This window comes from Salmo salar, chromosome ssa11, assembly GCF_905237065.1.
Source record: "Salmo salar chromosome ssa11, Ssal_v3.1, whole genome shotgun sequence".
Lineage (NCBI taxonomy): Eukaryota > Metazoa > Chordata > Actinopteri > Salmoniformes > Salmonidae > Salmo > Salmo salar.
In genome coordinates, this window is record NC_059452.1 from 99,888,363 (window position 1) to 99,908,386 (window position 20,024).

The window sequence follows — 20,024 nt, forward strand, 5'->3', positions numbered from 1 at the left end:
AGAGAGACAGAGAGAGACAGAGAGAGAGAGACAGAGAGACAGAGACAGAGTGGGAAGTGAGGAGGGCTAGAGTAAGGAGAAGGAGAAGAAGAGAGGAAGATAAAATTAGTTGTCATACTCTGAATCATCTTGATATGTGTGTTGTTGTTGTTAAAGCTGGTCATGTTGTTTATGTGCTACTCTAGCAGACTCTAAAGAGACTTAGAGAAGTGCATGCATGTGGTATGGGTGGCCCCAGAGGGAATGTAAAAAAACTTGTATGTATGAATGATGTACGATTGATGTACAAATAATCTATGTATGATCTATGATTGTTGTATGATTGATATACAATATGAATGAGATGTATTATATAGAGGAGCACATAGATAGTTTAAAAGTGTGAAGGATGTTACATTTACTCCTTCGACTCTCACTCTCTGTCTCTCTCCTCCTGTCTTTCTATCTCCCCCGTCTCTCTCTCTATCTCTCTCCTCCTGTCTTTCTATCTCCCCATCTCTCTATCTCTCTCCTCCTGTCTTTCTATCTCCCCATCTCTCTCTCTCTCCTCCTGTCTTTCTATCTCCCCGTCTCTCTATCTCTCTCCTCCTGTCTTTCTATCTCCCCGTCTCTCTATCTCTCTCCTCCTGTCTTTCTATCTCCCCATCTCTCTCCTTCTGTCTCTATCACTCTATCCCTCTCCTCCTTCTATCTCTCTCCTCCTTCTGTCTCGCTCTCTATCCATATCCTCCTTCTATCCCTATATCTCTCTATCTCTCTCCTTCTGTCTCTATCACTCTATCCCTCTCCTCCTTCTCTCTCTCTCTATCCATATCCTCCTTCTATCCCTATATCTCGCTATCTCTCTCCTCCTTCTATCTCTCTATACCTCTCCTTCTTCTATCGCTCTATACCTCTCCTTCTATCTCTCTACCCCTCTCTTTTCCCGCCTATCCTTCTATCAGGAAAAGCATTGTGTTAGATTCTGTATCCTACTCAGGGCCATTCAGATACACACCAAAGTTCCAAGAAGCTCCAATGCAATTCCATTCCAAACTGCACATTCCAGAGAATGTGTGCTTGTTTCCCTACATTATCAGGACCCCAATGTCCTAACATTTCACCTGAATTTCCTGAAAAGTTAGGACTTTTTGCAAGTCCTGAATTTGTTCAATGCTATTTTAAGCTGAAGGGTTAGGGTTTTGTGGTTAAGGTTAGGTTAGGTTAAGGGTTAGGGGTAAAAGAAAATTAGATTTTTAATGGTCAAACATTTTTACCCTCCAAAAAGTCCTGAAATTTAACGAAAACAAATCTCTGTGTGTGTGTGTGTGCGTGTGTGTGTGTGTGTGTGTGTGTGTGTGTGCGTGTGTGTGCGTGTGTGTGTGTGTATATGTGTGTGCACATGTCTGCGCATACCTGAGCGTCTGTTTTCATTCCAGAGGAAAATTACTATTCTGTATCCAAACGATGAGACCACAACAATACCCCTCTAGACGGCTGTCTTGTTCTTTCTTTGTAACACTCAATCTAGCTCAATCTAGCTTTCTCTCAATTCAATTAAAATGGGCTTTATTCAAATCTTATCAAATTGTATTGGTCACATACACATGGTTAGCAGATGTTATTGTGAGTGTAGTGATATGCTTCTAGATCCGACAGTGCAGCAGTATCTAACAGGTAATACCTAACAACTTCCACTATAAAACCTAATACACACAATCTAGTAAAGGAATGGCATGAGAATATATACATATAAAATATATGGATGAGCAGTGACAGAGCGGCTAAGATGCAATAGATAGTAAAGAATAGATAGTGAAGGATACAGTATACAGTATATACATATGAGATGAGTAATGCGAGATATGTAAACATTATTAAAGTGGCTAGTGATCCATTTATTAAAGTGTCACATTGGCATGGGAAACATCTAGACTTTGCCAAAGCAAGTGAAATTAACAATAAACAAAAGTGAGAAGACACAAAACAATATCAACAATTTTATTTTTGAAATGAACAGTAAACATTGCACTCACAAAGGATGTAAAAAACAACATACATTTCAAGTGTTATATTATCAGCCCTCTGTCTATACTTCTCTCTATGTGGAATGAGAGGCGCGAGAAAGCAGCTCATTGATGGAAGGGAGAGGTGGATGTGGGGCTACATGTTTAAATCAATTAGCCACAGAGAAAATGAGTCGCCATACAACTCACGGAAAAAATAGCAGCTTCATACTCGATTAACACACAGTGGTAGAGGGTGTCACGCCCCCTCCCCCTCCCCCTCCCTGGCGCTCGAGGGCGCCAGGCTGTCCATCATTACATACGCACCTGTCACCATCGTTACGCGCATCAGCTCTTCTTTGGACTCACCTGGAATCCATGACTTTGTTGATTGCCCCTACTGTATCTGTCTCTTCCTCAGTTTGATCCCTGTGTCAGCATTAATGTCGTTATGTTTCCCCTGTCCAGACGCTGTCCGTGTTCTGTTTCATGTCCGTTATTTATTAAATGTTCACTCCCTGTACTTGCTTCTCGTCTCTCAGCGTCTGTCTTCACAGTGTGTATCCAGCACAGGGAGATAAGACTTTAGAAGAACAGAAATAAAAGGACTTGGAGGAAGGGAGTGTGACAGAAAGTCTAGATGGATAGATAAGGTAGAGGTGGAGAGAAGAGGAGAGGAGGATAATGTCATGCATAAAAACCCTATAGCATCCGGTGCATATGTTAGGGTCATAACAGTCACATACTCCCCTACAGCTAGAGAGAGAGAGAGAGAGGGACAGCAACACAATTAGACAACCAAATCATGAGAAAACCAAAAGATAATTATTTGCCACATTGGAGAGAATTAACAAAAACTGAGCAAACTAGAACGCTATTTGGCCCTAAACAGAGAGTACACAGTGGGAGAAGAAAAGCTTTGACTATGTACAGATTCAGTGAGCATAGCCTTGCTATTGAGAAAGGACGCCATGGGTTAGGGTTAGAGGAATAGTGTATCTGGGTTCCTCTAACCCTAACCCAGATACACTATTCCTCTAACCCTAACCCCGATACACTATTCCTCTAACCCTAACCCCGATACACTATTCCTCTAACCCTAACCCCGATACACTATTCCTCTAACCCTAACCCAGATACACTATTCCTCTAACCCCTACCCCGATACACTATTCCTCTAACCCTAACCCCGATACATTTCCGCTATTCCTCTAACCCTAACCCAGATACACTATTCCTCTAACCCTAACCCAGATACACTATTCCTCTAACCCTAACCCAGATACACTATTCCTCTAACCCTAACCCCGATACACTATTCCTCTAACCCTAACCCAGATACACTATTCCTCTAACCCTAACCCAGATACACTATTCCTCTAACCCTAACCCAGATACACTATTCCTCTAACCCTAACCCAGATACACTATTCCTCTAACCCTAACCCCGATACACTATTCCTCTAACCCTAACCCCGATACACTATTCCTCTAATCCTAACCCAGATACACTATTCCTCTAACCCTAACCCAGATACACTATTCCTTTCTCTTTGCATTATCTATATTTCTGATGCCTTCTGCTCCAGTTCCCTCTCCCTCGTCATCTCTCATGTTTTATTTATCCTTCTCCTCCCTTCTTTCCTCTTCTCCTCCTCCTAATCAGTGCATATCTCCATCTCTCCACCACTTCACCAGTCCCCTCATCTCCTCCTCCTCTCTGCTCATCTCTCCATGACACATCCCTCCTTTCCTCCTCTCATCTCTCAATCGATACATCCCTCCTCTCCTCCTCCTCTCCTCCTGTCCTCCTCCTCTCCTCTCATCTCTCCATCTCTACATCAAAGGAGGGCAAAATCGATTCCTGGCCAAAAAAAGAGAAAACATTTAAAACCAGAAACATGTGTCCTTCATCTCCTCCTCCTCCTCCTCTCCTCTCCCCCTCCTCTCCTCCCCTCTTCCTCTCCTTCTCTCCTCCTCCTCTCCTCCTTCTCTCCTCCTTTCCTTCTCCTCCTCCTCTCCTCCTTTCCTCCCCTCTTCCTCTCCTCCTCTCCTCCTCCTCCCCTCCCCCTTCTATCCTCCTCTGCTCCTCCTCTCCTCTCCTCCTGCCGTGAATCCTTTTCTTCTTTCTCTCTCTTCCTCTACCTCCTCTTTCTTTCTCCCTAATTGTAGTAATAGTGTATTACAGGTGTGTGTGTGTTTGTGTGTTCAGCTGGAGGAAATAGCATTCATTTTCTCATATACCTTTAGAGGAAGAAGGAGAGAGTGTGTGTGTGTGTGTGTGTGTGTGTGTGTGTGTGTGTGTGTGTACGTGTGTGTACGTGTGTGTACGTGTGTGTGCGTACGTGTGCGTACGTGTGCGTGCTGTGTCAGATAGTATCAGAGCAGTAATCTGTGTCTTGTGAACCCACTGTTGTTTTATTAAACTGAGGACAACCAGTGTTTCGATCAAGATGTCTTTGATAACATAGCTGCTGCTACATAAATTCAATTAATTCTGACTCTCTCTTTCTCTTTGTGTCTCTCTCCGTCTCTGTGTCCTTCTCTCTCACTATGACTATCTCTCTCCCTCCCCCATCTATGACTATCTCCCTGCACCATCTACAACTATCTCCCTCCACCCCTCCCTCCCTATCCATGATGATCTCCCTCCACCATCTACAACTATCTCCCTCCACCCCTCCCTCCCTATCCATGATGATCTCCCTCCACCATCTACAACTATCTCCCTCCACCCCTCCCTCACTATCCATGATGATCTCCCTCCATCCCTCCCTCCCCATCTATGACTATCTCCCTCCCTCATCCCTCCCTCCCCATCTCTGACTATCTCCCTCCGTCCACCCTCCCTCCCCATCTATGACTATCTCCCTCCATCCCCCTTTTATGACTATCTCCCTCCATCCCTCCCTCCCCAATCCCTCCCTCCCCCTATCTATGAATATCTCCCTCCCTCCCCCATCTACGACTATCTCTCTCCATCCTTCCCTCCCCTATCTACGACTATCTCCCTCCCTCCATCAATCCCTCCCTCCCCTATCTACGACTATCTCCCTCCATCAATCCCTCCCTCCCCCTATCTATGACTATCTCCCTCCCCCATCTACGACTATCCCCCTTATCTCTCCCTCCCCTATTTACAACTCACTGCCTTCTCTGTTCTTTCTCTCTCTCTTCTATCTCTCTCTTCTATCTCTCTCTTCTACCTCTCCCATATCTCTCACATGTTCCCCTCCTCTCTGCCATCTCATCATTTTTGCTATGTAGTGCCGAGAAAGGTTTTCTAAAAAAAACCCGCCATCCGTTTTAGTTTAGTTTAGTTTAGTAGAATCCCCATTGCAGCTCTTCATCAGGTCCACATAAAACGTACAAATACATGACAACGTTCAGAACAGTTATAGACAAGAACAACATAAGATATTACATTCAATTATATATTGGGAGTTATATATTGGAAAAACACCAAAAGAAAACTACAATACTATTTACACACTATTCATATATACATGTTCATATTCTTATAAACAGTACAATTAAATTGACTTTAAACCTATCCCATTGAAAAACACAGGGGCTTAGGAATATTTTGGCACTTCCTATTGCTTCCACTAGATGTCACCAGCCTTTACAAAGTGTTTTGAGTCTTCTGGAGGGAGATCTGACCGAACAAGAGCCATGGAACGATGATGTCCCATTAGACACCTGGCGCGCGAGTTCATGTTGGGTACCCTCGTTCCAATACGTTATAAAAGAGTATGCATTCGTCCACCTTGAATATTATTCATGTTCTGGTTAAAAAAGGCCCTAATGATTTATGCTATACAACGTTTGACATGTTTGAACGAACGGAAATATATTTTTTCCCCTCGTTCATGACGAGAAGTCCGGCTGGCTTACATCATGTGCTAACGAGACGGAGATTTTTGGACATAAATGATGAGCTTTTTTGAACAAAACTACATTCGTTATGGACCTGTGATACCTGGAAGTGACATCTGATGAAGAGAATCAAAGGTAATGGATTATTTACATAGTATTTTCGATTTTAGATCTCCCCAACATGACGTCTAGTCTGTATCGCAACGCGTATTTTTCTGGGCGCAGTGCTCAGATTATTGCAAAGTGTGATTTCCCAGTAAGGTTATTTTTAAATCTGGCAAGTTGATTGCGTTCAAGAGATGTAAATCTATAATTCTTTAAATGACAATATAATATTTTACCAATGTTTTCTAATTTTAATTATTTAATTTGTGGCGCTGACTTGACTGCCCGGTTATTGGAGGGAAACGATTTCCTCAACATCAATGCCATAGTAAAACGCTGTTTTTGGATATAAATATGAACTTGATAGAACTAAAAATGCATGCATTGTCTAACATAATGTCCTAGGAGTGTCATCTGATGGAGATTGTAAAAGGTTAGTGCATCATTTTAGCTGGTTTTATGGTTTTGGTGACCCTGTCTTTGACTTGACAAAACATTACACACAACTCTTGTAAATGTACTGTCCTAACATACTCTAAATTTATGCTTTCGCCGTAAAACCTTTTTGAAATCGTAAAACGTGGTTAGATTAAAGAGATGTTTATCTTTCAAATGGTGTAAAATAGTTGTATTTTTGAAAAATTTGAATTTTGACATTTATTTGGATTCAAATTTGCCGCTCTTGAAATGCACCTGCTGTTGATGGAGTGCACCACGGGTGGCACGCTAGCGTCCCACCTAGCCCCAAGAGGTTAATCTAACCACGTTTTACGATTTCAAAAAGGTTTTACGGCGAAAGCATAAATTTAGAGTATGTTAGGACAGTACATTTACAAGAGTTGTGTGTAATGTTTTGTCAAGTCAAAGACAGGGTCACCAAAACCATAAAACCAGCTAAAATGATGCACTAACCTTTTACAATCTCCATCAGATGACACTCCTAGGACATTATGTTAGACAATGCATGCATTTTTAGTTCTATCAAGCTCATATTTATATCCAAAAACAGCGTTTTACTATGGCATTGATGTTGAGGAAATCGTTTCCCTCCAATAACCGGCAGTCAAGTCAGCGCCACAAATTAAATAATTAAAATTAGAAAACATTGGTAAAATATTATATTGTCATTTAAAGAATTATAGATTTACATCTCTTGAACGCAATCAACTTGCCAGATTTAAAAATAACCTTACTGGGAAATCACACTTTGCAATAATCTGAGCACTGCGCCCAGAAAAATACGCGTTGCGATACAGACTAGACGTCATGTTGGGGAGATCTAAAATCGAAAATACTATGTAAATAATCCATTACGTTTGATTCTCTTCATCAGATGTCACTTCCAGGTATCACAGGTCCATAACGAATGTAGTTTTGTTCAAAAAAGCTCATCATTTATGTCCAAAAATCTCTGTCTCGTTAGCACATGATGTAAGCCAGCCGGACTTCTCGTCATGAACGAGGGGAAAAATATATTTCCGTTCGTTCAAACATGTCAAACGTTGTATAGCATAAATCATTAGGGCCTTTTTTAACCAGAACATGAATAATATTCAAGGTGGACGAATGCATACTCTTTTATAACGTATTGGAACGAGGGTACCCAACATGAACTCGCGCCAGGTGTCTAATGGGACATCATCGTTCCATGGCTCTTGTTCGGTCAGATCTCCCTCCAGAAGACTCAAAACACTTTGTAAAGGCTGGTGACATCTAGTGGAAGCAATAGGAAGTGCCAAAATATTCCTAAACCCCTGTGTTTTTCAATGGGATAGGTTTAAAGTCAATACAACACATCAGGTATCCACTTCCTGTCAGAAAATGTCTCAGGGTTTTGCCTGCCAAATGAGTTCTGTTATACTCACAGACACCATTCAAACAGTTTTAGAAACTTTAGAGTGTTTTCTATCCATATATAATAAGTATATGCATATTCTAGTTACTGGGTAGGATTAGTAACCAGATTAAATCGGGTACATTTTTTTTATCCAGACGTGCAAATGCTGCCCCCTAGCCCTAACAGGTTAAACTCTGAGACTTTTGAACCGACAGAATAAGAACAAATCTTTGATACTAATTACTAGTCTGCAGCTAGGAATTCGGTATCATTGAACGCGAAGACCGACAACCGCCGAAACATCTATTCTATAACTACATTGCTGAATGTTTCTCTGAACTATCCATTCTAACCACGGCAGAGAGAGAGAGGGCGGCCAAAATCTCCAACAGAAATAAACTTTCCAACAGAGAGCAGGACGACACACTGAGCGTAAATATATATATATTGATTGCAATTATTCCCGAATGAGTGAGCGTTCATGTGCAAAGGAGTTAACATTTCAATTGTTATAATTATCAACTTTGTAGTGTCTTTTATCTCAGTCGACCCCCACTTCCCTTTTGTCCACTAAGCCGCCATGCCGGTTTATCCCACTAGGGCACATTCCCCTATCATTTCCCTATAACCATATCTACTTGTTTGTTTGTGCATTTCTGTGATTATTTATTTAGTTAATAAATAACTGATTTAAGACAATTGATGTATGGATGACTCATAGTGAAGACTGTGTTCGTGCAGATAACCAACAATTTACGACGTTTGGAATGAGACTAACGCGAGGTAAAGAATAATTCATTAATTAGAAGACGTATTGATCAGATATTAAAATATCTGAAAGTTATATTAGGAAAATTATATCTTTGTAATCTGAATATTTTCCTTGGTGCCCCGACTTCGTAGTTAATTACAGTTACATGATTAAGTTAGTTTAATCACGTAATAATAATTACAGAGAATTGATATAAATAAGTCTTCAGTTTAATGATGCCAAAGACACGACAACTGGTATGGAAACTGCTCGGCATCTGACTGTAAGGCACTACAGAGGGTAGTGCAAATGGCCCAGTACATCACTGGGGCCAAGCTTCATGACATCCAGGACCTATATACTAGGCAGTGTCAGAAGAAGGCCCCAAAAATTGTCAAAGACTCCAGTCACCCAAGTCATATACTTTTTTCTCTGCTAACGCATTGCAAGCGGTACCGGAGCGCCAAGTCTAGGACCAAAAGTCTCCCAAGCCATAAGCCTGATGAATAATTAATCAAATGGCCTCCCGGACTATTTACATTGACCCCTCTCCCCCCTTTGTTGTTACACTGCTGCTGCTGCTCGCTGTTTATTATCTATGTATAGTCACTTTACAAATTACCTCGACTAACCTGTACCCCCGCACATTGACTCGGTACCGTTCAAATCAAATCAATTTGTATTTGTCACATGCGCCGAATATAACAGGTGTAGACCTTACAGTGAAATGCTTACTTACAAGCCCTTAACCAACAATGCAGTTTTTAGAAAATCCCCCCCAAAAAGTAAGAGATAAGAATAACAAATAATTAAAGAGCAGCAGTAAATAACAATAGCGGGGCTGTATACAGGGGGTATCGGTACATAGTCAATGTGCGGGGGCACCGGTGTCGAGGTAATTTAGGTAATTATGTTCATGTAGGTAGAGTTATTAAAGTGGCTATGCATAGATAATAAAAGAGAGTAGCAGCAGCGTGAGGGGGCAATGCAAATAGTCTGGGTAGGCATTTGATTAGCTGTTTAGGAGTCTTATGGCTTGGGGATAGAAGCTGTTTAGCCTCTATGGGCTAGGCGGGACGTAATCGTCCCACCTACGTAACAGCCAGTGTAATCCAGTGGCGCGATTTTCAAATACCTTAAAATCCTATTACTTCAATTTCTCAAACATATGACTATTTTACAGCTATTTAAAGACAAGACTCTCGTTAATCTAACCACACTGTCCAATTTCAAAAAGGCTTTACAACGAAAGCAAAACATTAGATTATGTCAGCAGAGTACCCAGCCAGAAATAATCAGACACCCATTTTTCAAGCTAGCATATAATGTCACAAAAACCCAGAAGACAGCTAAATGCAGCACTAACCTTTGATGATCTTCATCAGATGACAACCCTAGGACATTATGTTATACAATACATGCATGTTTTGTTCAATCAAGTTCATATTTATATCAAAAAACAGCTTTTTACATTAGCATGTGACGTTCAGAACTAGCATACCCCCGCAAACTTCCGGGAATTTACTAACAATTTACTAAATTACTCACGATAAACGTTCACAAAAAGCATAATAATTATTTTAAGAATTATAGATACAGAACTCCTCTATGCACTCGATATGTCCGATTTTAAAATAGCTTTTTGGTGAAAGCACATTTTGCAATATTCTAAGTACATAGCCCAGCCATCACGGGCTAGCTATTTAGACACCCGGCAAGTTTAGCCTTCATCAAAATCAGATTTACTATTACAAAAGTTTGATTACCTTTTGTTGTCTTCGTCAGAATGCACTCCCAGGACTGCTACTTCAATAACAAATGTTGGTTTGGTCCAAAATAATCCATCGTTATATCCGAATAGCGGCGTTTTGTTCGTGCGTCCCAGACACTATCCGAAATGGTAAATCAGGGTCGCGCGATAGGCGCAATTCGTGACAAAGAATTTCTAAATATTCCATTACCGTACTTCGAAGCATGTCAACCGCTGTTTAAAATCAATTTTTATGCAATTTATCTCGTAAAAAAGCGATAATATTCCGACCGGGAATCTCCTTTTCGGCAAACAGAGGAAAAAACACAAAGACGGGGGCGGCCACTGCACGCGCCTAAGCCCACAGTCCCTTGATCGGCCACTTGAGAAAGGCGATAATGTGTTTCAGCCTGGGGCTGAAATGACGACATTCAGGTTTTTCCCGGGCTCTGAGAGCCTATTGGAGCCGTGGGAAGTGTCACGTTACCGCAGAGATCCTTTGTAATGGGATGAGATGTCAAAGAAAGACAATAAATGGTCAGACAGGCCACTTCCTGTAAAGGAATCTCTCAGGTTTTGACCTGCCATTTGAGTTCTGTTATACTCACAGACACCATTCAAACAGTTTTAGAAACTTTGGAGTGTTTTCTATCCAAAGCCAATAATTATATGCATATTCTAGTTACTGGGCAGGAGTAGTAACCAGATTAAATCGGGTACGTTTTTTATCCAGCCGTGTCAATACTGCCCCCTATCCCCAACAGGTTAAAAGACTCTTGGACCTAGACTTGGCGCTCCAGTATCACTTGCCGTGCTGTAGCAGAGAGAACAATCTATGATTAGGGTGGCTGGAGCCTTTGACAATTTTTAGGGCCTTCCTCTGACACCAGTCCTGGATGGCAAGAAGCTTGGCCCCGGTGATGTACTGGGCCATACGCACTACCGTCTGTAGTGCTTGCGGTCGGAGGCCGAGCAGTTGACAAACCAAGCAGTGATGCAGCCCGTCAGGATGCTCTCGTTGGGGCAGCTGTAAAACCTTTTGAGGATCTGAGGACCCATGCCAAATCTTTTCAGTCTCCTGGGGGGTAATAGGTTTTGTCGTGCCCTCTTCACGACTGTCTTGGTGTGCTTGGACATGTTAGTTTGTTGGTGATGTGGACTCAAAGGAACTTGAAACTCTCAACCTGCTCCCTACAGCCTCATCGTTGAGAATGGGTGCGTGCTCGTTCTTCCTTTTCCTGTAGTCCACAATCATCTCCTTTGTCTTGATCACATTGAGGGAGAGGTTGTTGTCCTTGCACCACACGGTCTGGTCTCTGACCTTCTCCCTATAGGTTTTCTCATCGTTGTCGGTGGTCAGGCCTATCACTGTTGTGTCATCAGCAAATGTAATGATGGTGTTGGAGTCGTGCCTGGCCATGCAGTTAGGAGTGAACAGGGTCCCAGGGTCTTTAGCTTAGTGATGAGCTTTGAGAGCACTACGGTGTTAAACGCTGAACTGTAGTCAATGAATAGCATTCTCACATAGGTGTTCCTTTTGTCCAGGTGGGAAAGGGCAGTGTGGAGTGCAATAGAGTTTGCATCATCTGTGGATCTGTTGGGGCGGTATGCAAATTGGAGTGGGTCTAGGTTTTCTGGGATAATGGTGTTGATCTGAGCCATGACCAGCCTTTCAAAGCAGTTCATGGTTACAGACGTGAGTGCTACAGGTCGGTTGTCATTTAGGCAGGTTACCTTAGTGTTCTTGGGTACATGCACTATGGTGGTCTGCTTGAAATATGTTGGTATTACAGATTCAGACAGGGAGAGGTTGAAAATGTCAGTGAAGACACTTTCCAGTTGGTCAGCGCATGCTCGGAATACACGTCCTGGTAATCCGTCTGGCCCTGCGGCCTTGTGAATGTTGACCAGTTTAAAGGTCTTACTCACGTTGGCTGCACAGAGCATGATCACACAGTTCTCCGGAACAGCTGATGCTCTCATGCATGTTTCAGTGTTACTTGTCTCGAAGCGAGCAAAGAAGTTATTTAGCTCGTCTGGTAGGCTCGTGTCACTGGGCAGCTCTCGGCTGTGCTTCCCTTTGTAGTCTGTAATAGTTTGCAAGCCCTGCCACATCCGACGAGTGTCGGAGCCGGTGTAGTACGATTCGATCTTAGTCCTGTATTAACCTCCCTGGGCAAGGTGGTACGCTTGCTGGGCAGGGGTAGTAACCTTTGGCAGGAGTAGTAACCAGATTAAATCGGGTACGTTTTTTATCCGGCCGTGAAAATACTGCCCCCGATCCCAAACAGGTTAAGGAGATGTTTATCTATAATTCAGTTTAATATTTTATCAACGTTTATGATGAGTATTTTTGTATATTGTTGTGCTCATTCACCGGCAGTTTTGGAGGCAAAATATTTTCTGAACATCACGCTCCAATGTAAAATGGGGTTTATGGATATAAATATGAACTTTATCGAACAAAACATACATGTATTTTGTAACATTGAGTCCTGGGAGTGTCATCTGATGAAGATCATCAAAGGTTAGTGATTCATTTTAGCTGTATTTCTGGTTTTTGTGACGCCTCTCCTTGCTTGGAAAATGGTTGTATGGTTTTTCTTGTTTAGGCGCTGTCCTAACATAATCTAATGTTATGCTTTTGCTGTAAAGCCTTTTTGAAATCGGACAATGTGGTTGGATTAAGGATCTTATCTTTAAAATGGTGTATAATACTTGTATGTTTGAGAAATTTGAATTATGAGATTTTTGTTGTTTTGAATTTGCCGCCCTGCACTTTTACTGGCTGTCGTCATATCGATCCCGCAAACGGGATCAAGCCATAACAGGTTTTAAGGTCTACACCTGTTGTTTTCGGCGCATCTGACAAATAAAATTTGATTTAATTTAATTTTAGCACTTGGTGACCTGTAGCAGCACATATTCTCCAGATAGTGACAGTTAGCACTTGGTGGCCTGTAGCAGCTGTCACGAATCCCACCGAAGGTGGCTCCCCTGCCTGCTCGGGCGGCGCTCGGCGGTCGTCGTCACCGACCTACTAGCCGCCGCTGATCCCTTTTTCCTTTTCGTTTGGTATGGCTTATTGTTTGCACCTGTTCCTCATTTGGGTCTTTTGATTTTGGTTATTTAAGCCTGGTTAGCCCGCCCAGGTTTGTGCGGGATTATTTAGCGTCAGGTTGTGTTTTTGTATTTGGATGTGCTGGCGATCTACTGCTGTTATATTTTATGCATGCTGTGCACCTGTTTTGGGCACTTTGCATTTTTTCCACGCCGGTTGTGTTGGCGTCGATCGTGTTGTGTTTTATTTAATAAACACAAAGTTCCTTACCTCTGCTCTCTGCGCCTGACTCCTACCACCACTCCTAGCAACTACTGACAGCAGCACATATTCCCCAGATAGTGACAGTTAGCACTTGGTGACCTGTAGCAGCACATATTCTCCAGATAGTGACAGTTAGCACTTGGTGACCTGTAGCAGCACATATTCCCCAGATAGTGACAGTTAGCACTTGGTGACCTGTAGCAGCACATATTCCCCAGATAGTGACAGTTAGCACTTGGTGACCTGTAGCAGCACATATTCTCCAGATAGTGACAGTTAGCACTTGGTGACCTGTAGCAGCACATATTCCCCAGATAGTGACAGTTAGCACTTGGTGGCCTATAGCAGCACATATTCCCCAGATAGTGACAGTTAGCACTTGGTGACCTGTAGCAGCACCCTAATAGAAGAGGCTTCAGATGAGGCAGGTGAACCTGCAACCACATCTCTTCTACTTAATTTGTCCTGAGATCCTCTCTGAGCTTTACAGGAATATGGCTCTGAATATACACAACAATACCTCTTTACGTATCTCTTTCTCTCTCTCCTCTCTTCCTCTGTCAGGTTGTGGTGGTGTAGGTGTCCTCCTTGTCCTATGTGGGTGGTTGGAGCTCTCCTCTCCCTGTCCCAGAGACTGTATCTGCTACACCTCTCCCAGCACCGTGTCCTGTCAGGCCCATAACTTTCTGTCTGTCCCAGAGGAGATCCCAGCCCAGAGCGAGAGGGTCTTCCTGCAGGTAAGAGCCAGTAGATTACTCAGCCTCCTGTAGTCCAGAAAATTAAAAGCCTTTGTATTTTTTTTTTGGGGGGGGGGGATATTTTATGCACATTTATGCAAATGTATTTAGTTATAGCTTATAAAACTGTTAAATTATTTGATAGCCTAAATGTTTTAAAGTTGGTTTTGTAGCTTAATTGAGTGCCTTGAACTTATTTTTTGGAATAGTTTTGTCCGGAGCCATATATTTAGATACTGAATATTGTTCTCATTGACTTGCGGACTGAATATCAGATAACAGTCATCTCTGGTTTTGTCTAATATTAACAACTTCCAATGTTCCAATCAGTCAATACCAGTTTCCAAAGAGCACCTGATCTGCCACACCCAGACCCTAAGCATCCTTTGTTATTCTCGTTCCTTCCTCCATTCTTCAAGAACAACAAGATCCAGCGTCTTCTGCGAGGCCACTTCAGCCCCACCACGGCCATGCTGTGGCTTTACTCCAACAACATCTCCTATATCCAGGCCTCCACCTTTCACGGCTTTGCCCGCCTGGAGGAGCTGGACCTGGGGGACAACCGTCACCTGAGGGCCCTGGCTTCAGATACCTTCCAGGGGCTAGGCCGGCTGCACGCCCTGCACCTCTACCACTGTGGGCTTCTCAGCCTGCCATCTGGGATATTCGAGGGGCTCAGCAGCCTGCAGTACCTCTATCTACAGGTAGGGGAATAGACATCATACACACATCATGGGTACAGTGAGAAGGCAGCATGTGTAGGCAACAATAATGTGGTGAACACAAGCCTCCCTGATCTCACATCCTTCTAACACAGTTGTATATTTGTCTTATAGGTCTACAGATATTAGATCTTAATTTGACCAGTTTCGTTGCAGGAGTAAGATAATCCTGCAGCAGGAGGTTTTGATTATTCACAAAAAAGTGATTTCTAATGTAAAATTTGTTTTGATAGGCTACGGTAGAGTATACTTTAGGTGTGAGATCTAGTGATAGAAAGATAACTGCGGGTTTTCAGTGAATTTATTTTACTACTAGGGAACTTTCAATTTTCCAGCCTTATTCTAAAATGGATTAAATAGTTTTTTTCCACTCATCAATCTACACACAATACCCAATAATGACAAAGCAAAAACAAGTTTGTGGAAATGTTTGCAAATTTATAAAATAAAAAAAAACTGAAATATCACATACAAAGGTATTCAGACCCTTTACCCAGTACTTTGTTGAAGCACCTTTGGCAGTGATTACAGCTTTGAGTCTTCTTGGGTATGACGCTACAAGCTTGGCACACCTGTATTCGGGGAGTTTCTCTCATTCTTCACTGCAGATCCTCTCAAGCTCTGTCAGGTTGAATGGGGAGCGATGCACATCTATTTTCAAGTCTCTCCAGAGATGTTCGATAATTTTCAAGTCCGGCTCTTGCTGGGCCACTCAAGGACATTCAGAGGCTTGTCCCAAAGCCACTCCTGCATTGTCTTGGCTGTGTGTTTAGGGTCATTGTCCTGTTGGAAGGTGAACCTTAGCCCCAGTCTGAGGTCCTGAGTGCTCTGGATCAGGTTTTCTTCAGGGATTTCTCAGTACTTTGCTCCGTTCATCTTTCCCTCAATCCTGACTAGTCTTCCAGTCTCTGCCGCTGAAAAACATCCCCACAGCATGCTGCCACCACCATGCTTCACCGTAGGGATGGTGCCAGGTTTCCTCCAGATGTGATGTTTGGTATTCAGGCCAAAGAGTTCAATCTTGAGTTTGAGTTTATTTTATTTTTACAGGGACAGTGCACATTAATCAACGTTTCAGTAAAAGTGCCGGTTTTAGCCAGCCGGCTAATTTTCAACCGCAGTCCCTGGGTTGGTTCTTGGTTTCATCAGACCACATAATCTTCTTTCCCATGGTCTGAGAGTCCTTTGGGTGCCTTTTGGCAAACTCCAAGCGAGCTGTCATGTGCAGAGATGGTTGTCCTTCTTGAAGGTTCTCTCATCTCCATAGAGGAACTCTAGAGCTCTGTCAGAGTGACCATCGAGTTCTTGGTCATCTCCCTGACGAAGGCCCTTCTCCAATGATTGATCAGTTTGGCTGGGCGGCCAGCTCTAGGAAGAGTTTTGGTGGCTCCAAACTTCTTCCATTGAAGAAAGATGGAGGCCATTGTGTTCTTGGGGACCTTCAATACTGCAGAACTGGTTTGGTACCATTCCCCAGATCTGTGCCTTGACACAATCCTGTCTTGGAGCTCTACGGATAATTATTTTGACCTCTCGGCTTGGTTTTTGCTCTGACATGCACTGTCAACTGTGGGACCTTATATAGACAGGTGTGTGCCTTTCCAAATCATGTCCAATCAATAGAATTTACCACAGGTGGATTCCAATCTAGTTGTAGAAACATCTTAAGGATGATTAATGGATACAGAATGCACCTGAGCTCAATTTCGAGTCTCATAGGAAAGGGTCTGAATACTTATGTAAGAAGGTATTTCTGTTTTTTGATTTTAATACATTTTGAAAAATGTATAAAACCCTATTTTTGCATTGTCATTACGGGGTATTGTGTGTAGATTGATGAGGGTGGAAAAATGTAATCCATTTTAGAATATGGCTGTAACATAACAAAATGAGGAAAATGTCAAGGGGTCTGAATACTTTCCGAATGCACCGCACAGTATATCTCCCAACTACTCTCTTCCTCCATCTCGCTCCTTCATTATCTCCCCCCCTTCCTCCATCTCTCTCCTTCATTATCTCCCCCTTCCTCCATCTCGCTCCTTCATTATCTCCCCCCCTTCCTCCATCTCTCTCCTTCATTATCTGCCCCCCTTCCTCCATCTCTCTCCTTCATTATCTCCCCCCTTCCTCCATCTCTCTCCTTCATTATCTGCCCCCCTTCCTCCATCTCTCTCCTTCATTATCTGCCCCCCCTTCCTCCATCTCTCTCCTTCATTATCTGCTCCCCCTTCCTCCATCTCTCTCCTTCATTATCTGCCCCCCCTTCCTCCATCTCTCTTCTTCATTATCTGCCCCCCCTTCCTCCATCTCTCTCCTTCATTATCTGCCCCCCCTTCCTCCATCTCTCTCCTTCATTATCTGCCCCCCCTTCCTCTATCCATTCTCCCCCCTTTCCTCCCCCTCCCCAGGATAACCAGTTGGAGTTTCTGGAGGATGATCTGTTTGTTGACCTGCTGAACCTCAGCCACCTCTTCCTCCATGGCAACAGGCTGTGGTCACTACACCAGAACACCTTCAGGTGAGACACACCTTTTTGATTGATTGATTTAGCAGTGCTTTTACTTTAGAACATCTCCCAAAAGATCACCCTATGGATTGACTGCTGTCCCTCCAGGGGTCTGGGGGTGCTGGACCGTCTCTTGCTGCACCAGAACCGTCTGCAGTGGGTCCACCGTCTGGCCTTCCACGACCTGCATCGCCTCACCACCCTCTACCTGTTCAACAACTCTCTGACTGAGCTGTCTGGAGCCTGCCTGGCTCTGTTGCCTGCTTTAGAGTACCTTAGACTCAACGACAACCTTTGGGAGTGTGACTGCAAGGTCGGACACAGTTCAAACACACCTCAAAACACACCTTTAAAACACACCTCAAAACACACCTCCAACACGACACACCTCTTTCAGCTAGCCTTCCGCTTAAATCAAATGTTCATTTAGGCCGGGATTCACGCTTCACATTTAAAGGTAATTTTCAATTGAGCTGAATGCGATCTCTGTGAACAGAGAAACATTGCCTTGAAAAGGTGCATTATTACCAATGCTCTACAACACGCCTCGGATTGAATCCCGAACTAAGTGAACATTTTATCGACATCAGTGCATGACTAAGCAAAATTCGACTGAAGGCGAAGCTAGGATTTGCTCCAAAGGTGCACTGCACTATTAACAATGTGCCTTTGAATCCCAGGATTAATGCAATGTGTCCTTAGGAGTTATGAAAGGCATCTCATATAAATGTATTATTATTATTATTGTTATTATCATCCAGGCCCTGCCGCTGTGGGATTGGCTGCGGAGGTTCCGGGGCTCCACATCGTCTCTGGGTTGCGTCTCTCCTCCAGAGCTTCAGGGCCGGGACCTGAAGGAGCTGAGGAAGGAGGAACTACCCAGCTGTTCAGCAGGAGAAACCCAGGGAGGAGGTGTCATAAGCGGGGAGGCCGGGCTGGGGGAGTCCCTGAAGAAAGAGGAGGACCATCGACTCCATCACAGGAACCACAGGCACCGCCATAACCACCACCAGCACCCACACCTCCCACACGGGGATCAGCACAATGGGGACCCGCCCCCCTCTCCCCTACCCCTACCCAGGCCGCCCAAGGGGAGCCGCAGGAACTGTACCCGCAACAGGGGGCGTAAGGGAAAGGGAGGAGGTCAGGGGGGCTTGAATGAGGTGCAGGCACTGAGGGAGGGGGAGGAGAAGGACAACGCCCCTGGAGGGGGTAAACACGACCCATCCGCCCCCACTCGCAGGAGGAACAAGTGTGTTCCCAGGACTTCAGTTGGCCCACCCAGCGGGGTCAAGAGAGCCAATAGCAATGCAGCGTCCCGCTCCGCTGGGACTTTTCTCTGTGTCCTATTGGCTGTGCTGCTGTCACTCACTGCTGGGATCCTCCTCTGAGACTGAAAGGAGGGTGTTTTATATCAACCCCTACAATACAGTACACACTCCTCTGAATGTCAGACCCACTCTGGCTCCTGCACTGAGGTGTGTGTGTGTGTGTGTGTGTGTGTGTGTGTGTGTGTGTGTGTGTGTGTGTGTGTGTGTGTGTGTGTGTGTGTGTGTGTGTGTGTGTGTGTGTGTGTGTGTGTGTGTGTGCGTGCGCGTGCGTGCGTGTGTGTTTAAATGTACTCTGTGTACCTGTAACATATGGCAGGGAAGTTCTTTGGGAGTCATAACTGAAACGTAACAGGTTATCTGTCGCTATGATGTCATAAGGGGGAGTAACAGTCTGTCACATCCAGAGTTCTGATTGTGTGGTTGATCAAATGAACTGATGATTTAAGAATACACCTACTGCTACAGCCATATCACCTGACATGATACCTCAGCACAGACATATGATAAGATGACCCTGACACAGGTTGTTGCCAAACTGTAAAAACATCCTTAAAAACACGAATCCACTGGGTTCTGTAATCCTGTGTTTGTAACCCATGTAAGTACAGTATGGTTTGTGTGAACAGTCTCCATGTCTCTCTTCCCACTTTAAAACAAGCCAGAAAGAGGAGAGTGAGAATGATGGAATGAGTATATGGAACCCTAGCTGTCCAATGAAGGGTTGAGAGAATGGAAAAACTGCTGCTTTAGATGCAGTCCTCACTCTGGAGTGTTCTGAACTAAATGATGGACCTGAAAGACTGAACATGAAACACTCTGATTCTACTGAACTGCTGCTATGTCTGAGGAGAGAGAGCTCTGGAACTCTCCTCGTGATTCTGGAACCTTCAATGTTCTGAAACCTACATGGTTCTGGAACCTTTTTCAATGTTCTGAAACCTTCATGGTTCTGGAGTCTTCTTCAGGATCTGGAACACACAAAAAAATGTAATGGAGAGGTGATACAGGGACAGAGGAGACAGAGGGCCCCCAGTGCTCCTTGAGGACTAGAGAGGTAATAACACCTTCCCAGCTGAGCCTAGTCCTGTCCAGTCCT

General features: G+C 43.8%; 1 protein-coding gene across 1 annotated transcript in view; it reads left to right on the forward strand.

Moving 5' to 3' along the window:
- The window catches only part of rtn4rl1a (reticulon 4 receptor-like 1a), a 224,865-nt gene extending 205,722 nt beyond the window's left edge, over positions 1 to 19,143 (forward strand). The window contains exons 2-6 of the mRNA XM_014129631.2: positions 14,197 to 14,369; positions 14,789 to 15,073; positions 17,500 to 17,609; positions 17,706 to 17,910; positions 18,359 to 19,143. Of these exons, the coding sequence (XP_013985106.2) occupies positions 14,197 to 14,369; positions 14,789 to 15,073; positions 17,500 to 17,609; positions 17,706 to 17,910; positions 18,359 to 18,988 (1,403 nt within the window). The 3' untranslated portion in view covers positions 18,989 to 19,143. The remainder of the gene's footprint in view (positions 1 to 14,196; positions 14,370 to 14,788; positions 15,074 to 17,499; positions 17,610 to 17,705; positions 17,911 to 18,358) is intronic.
- The last annotated feature ends 881 nt before the right edge of the window (positions 19,144 to 20,024 follow it).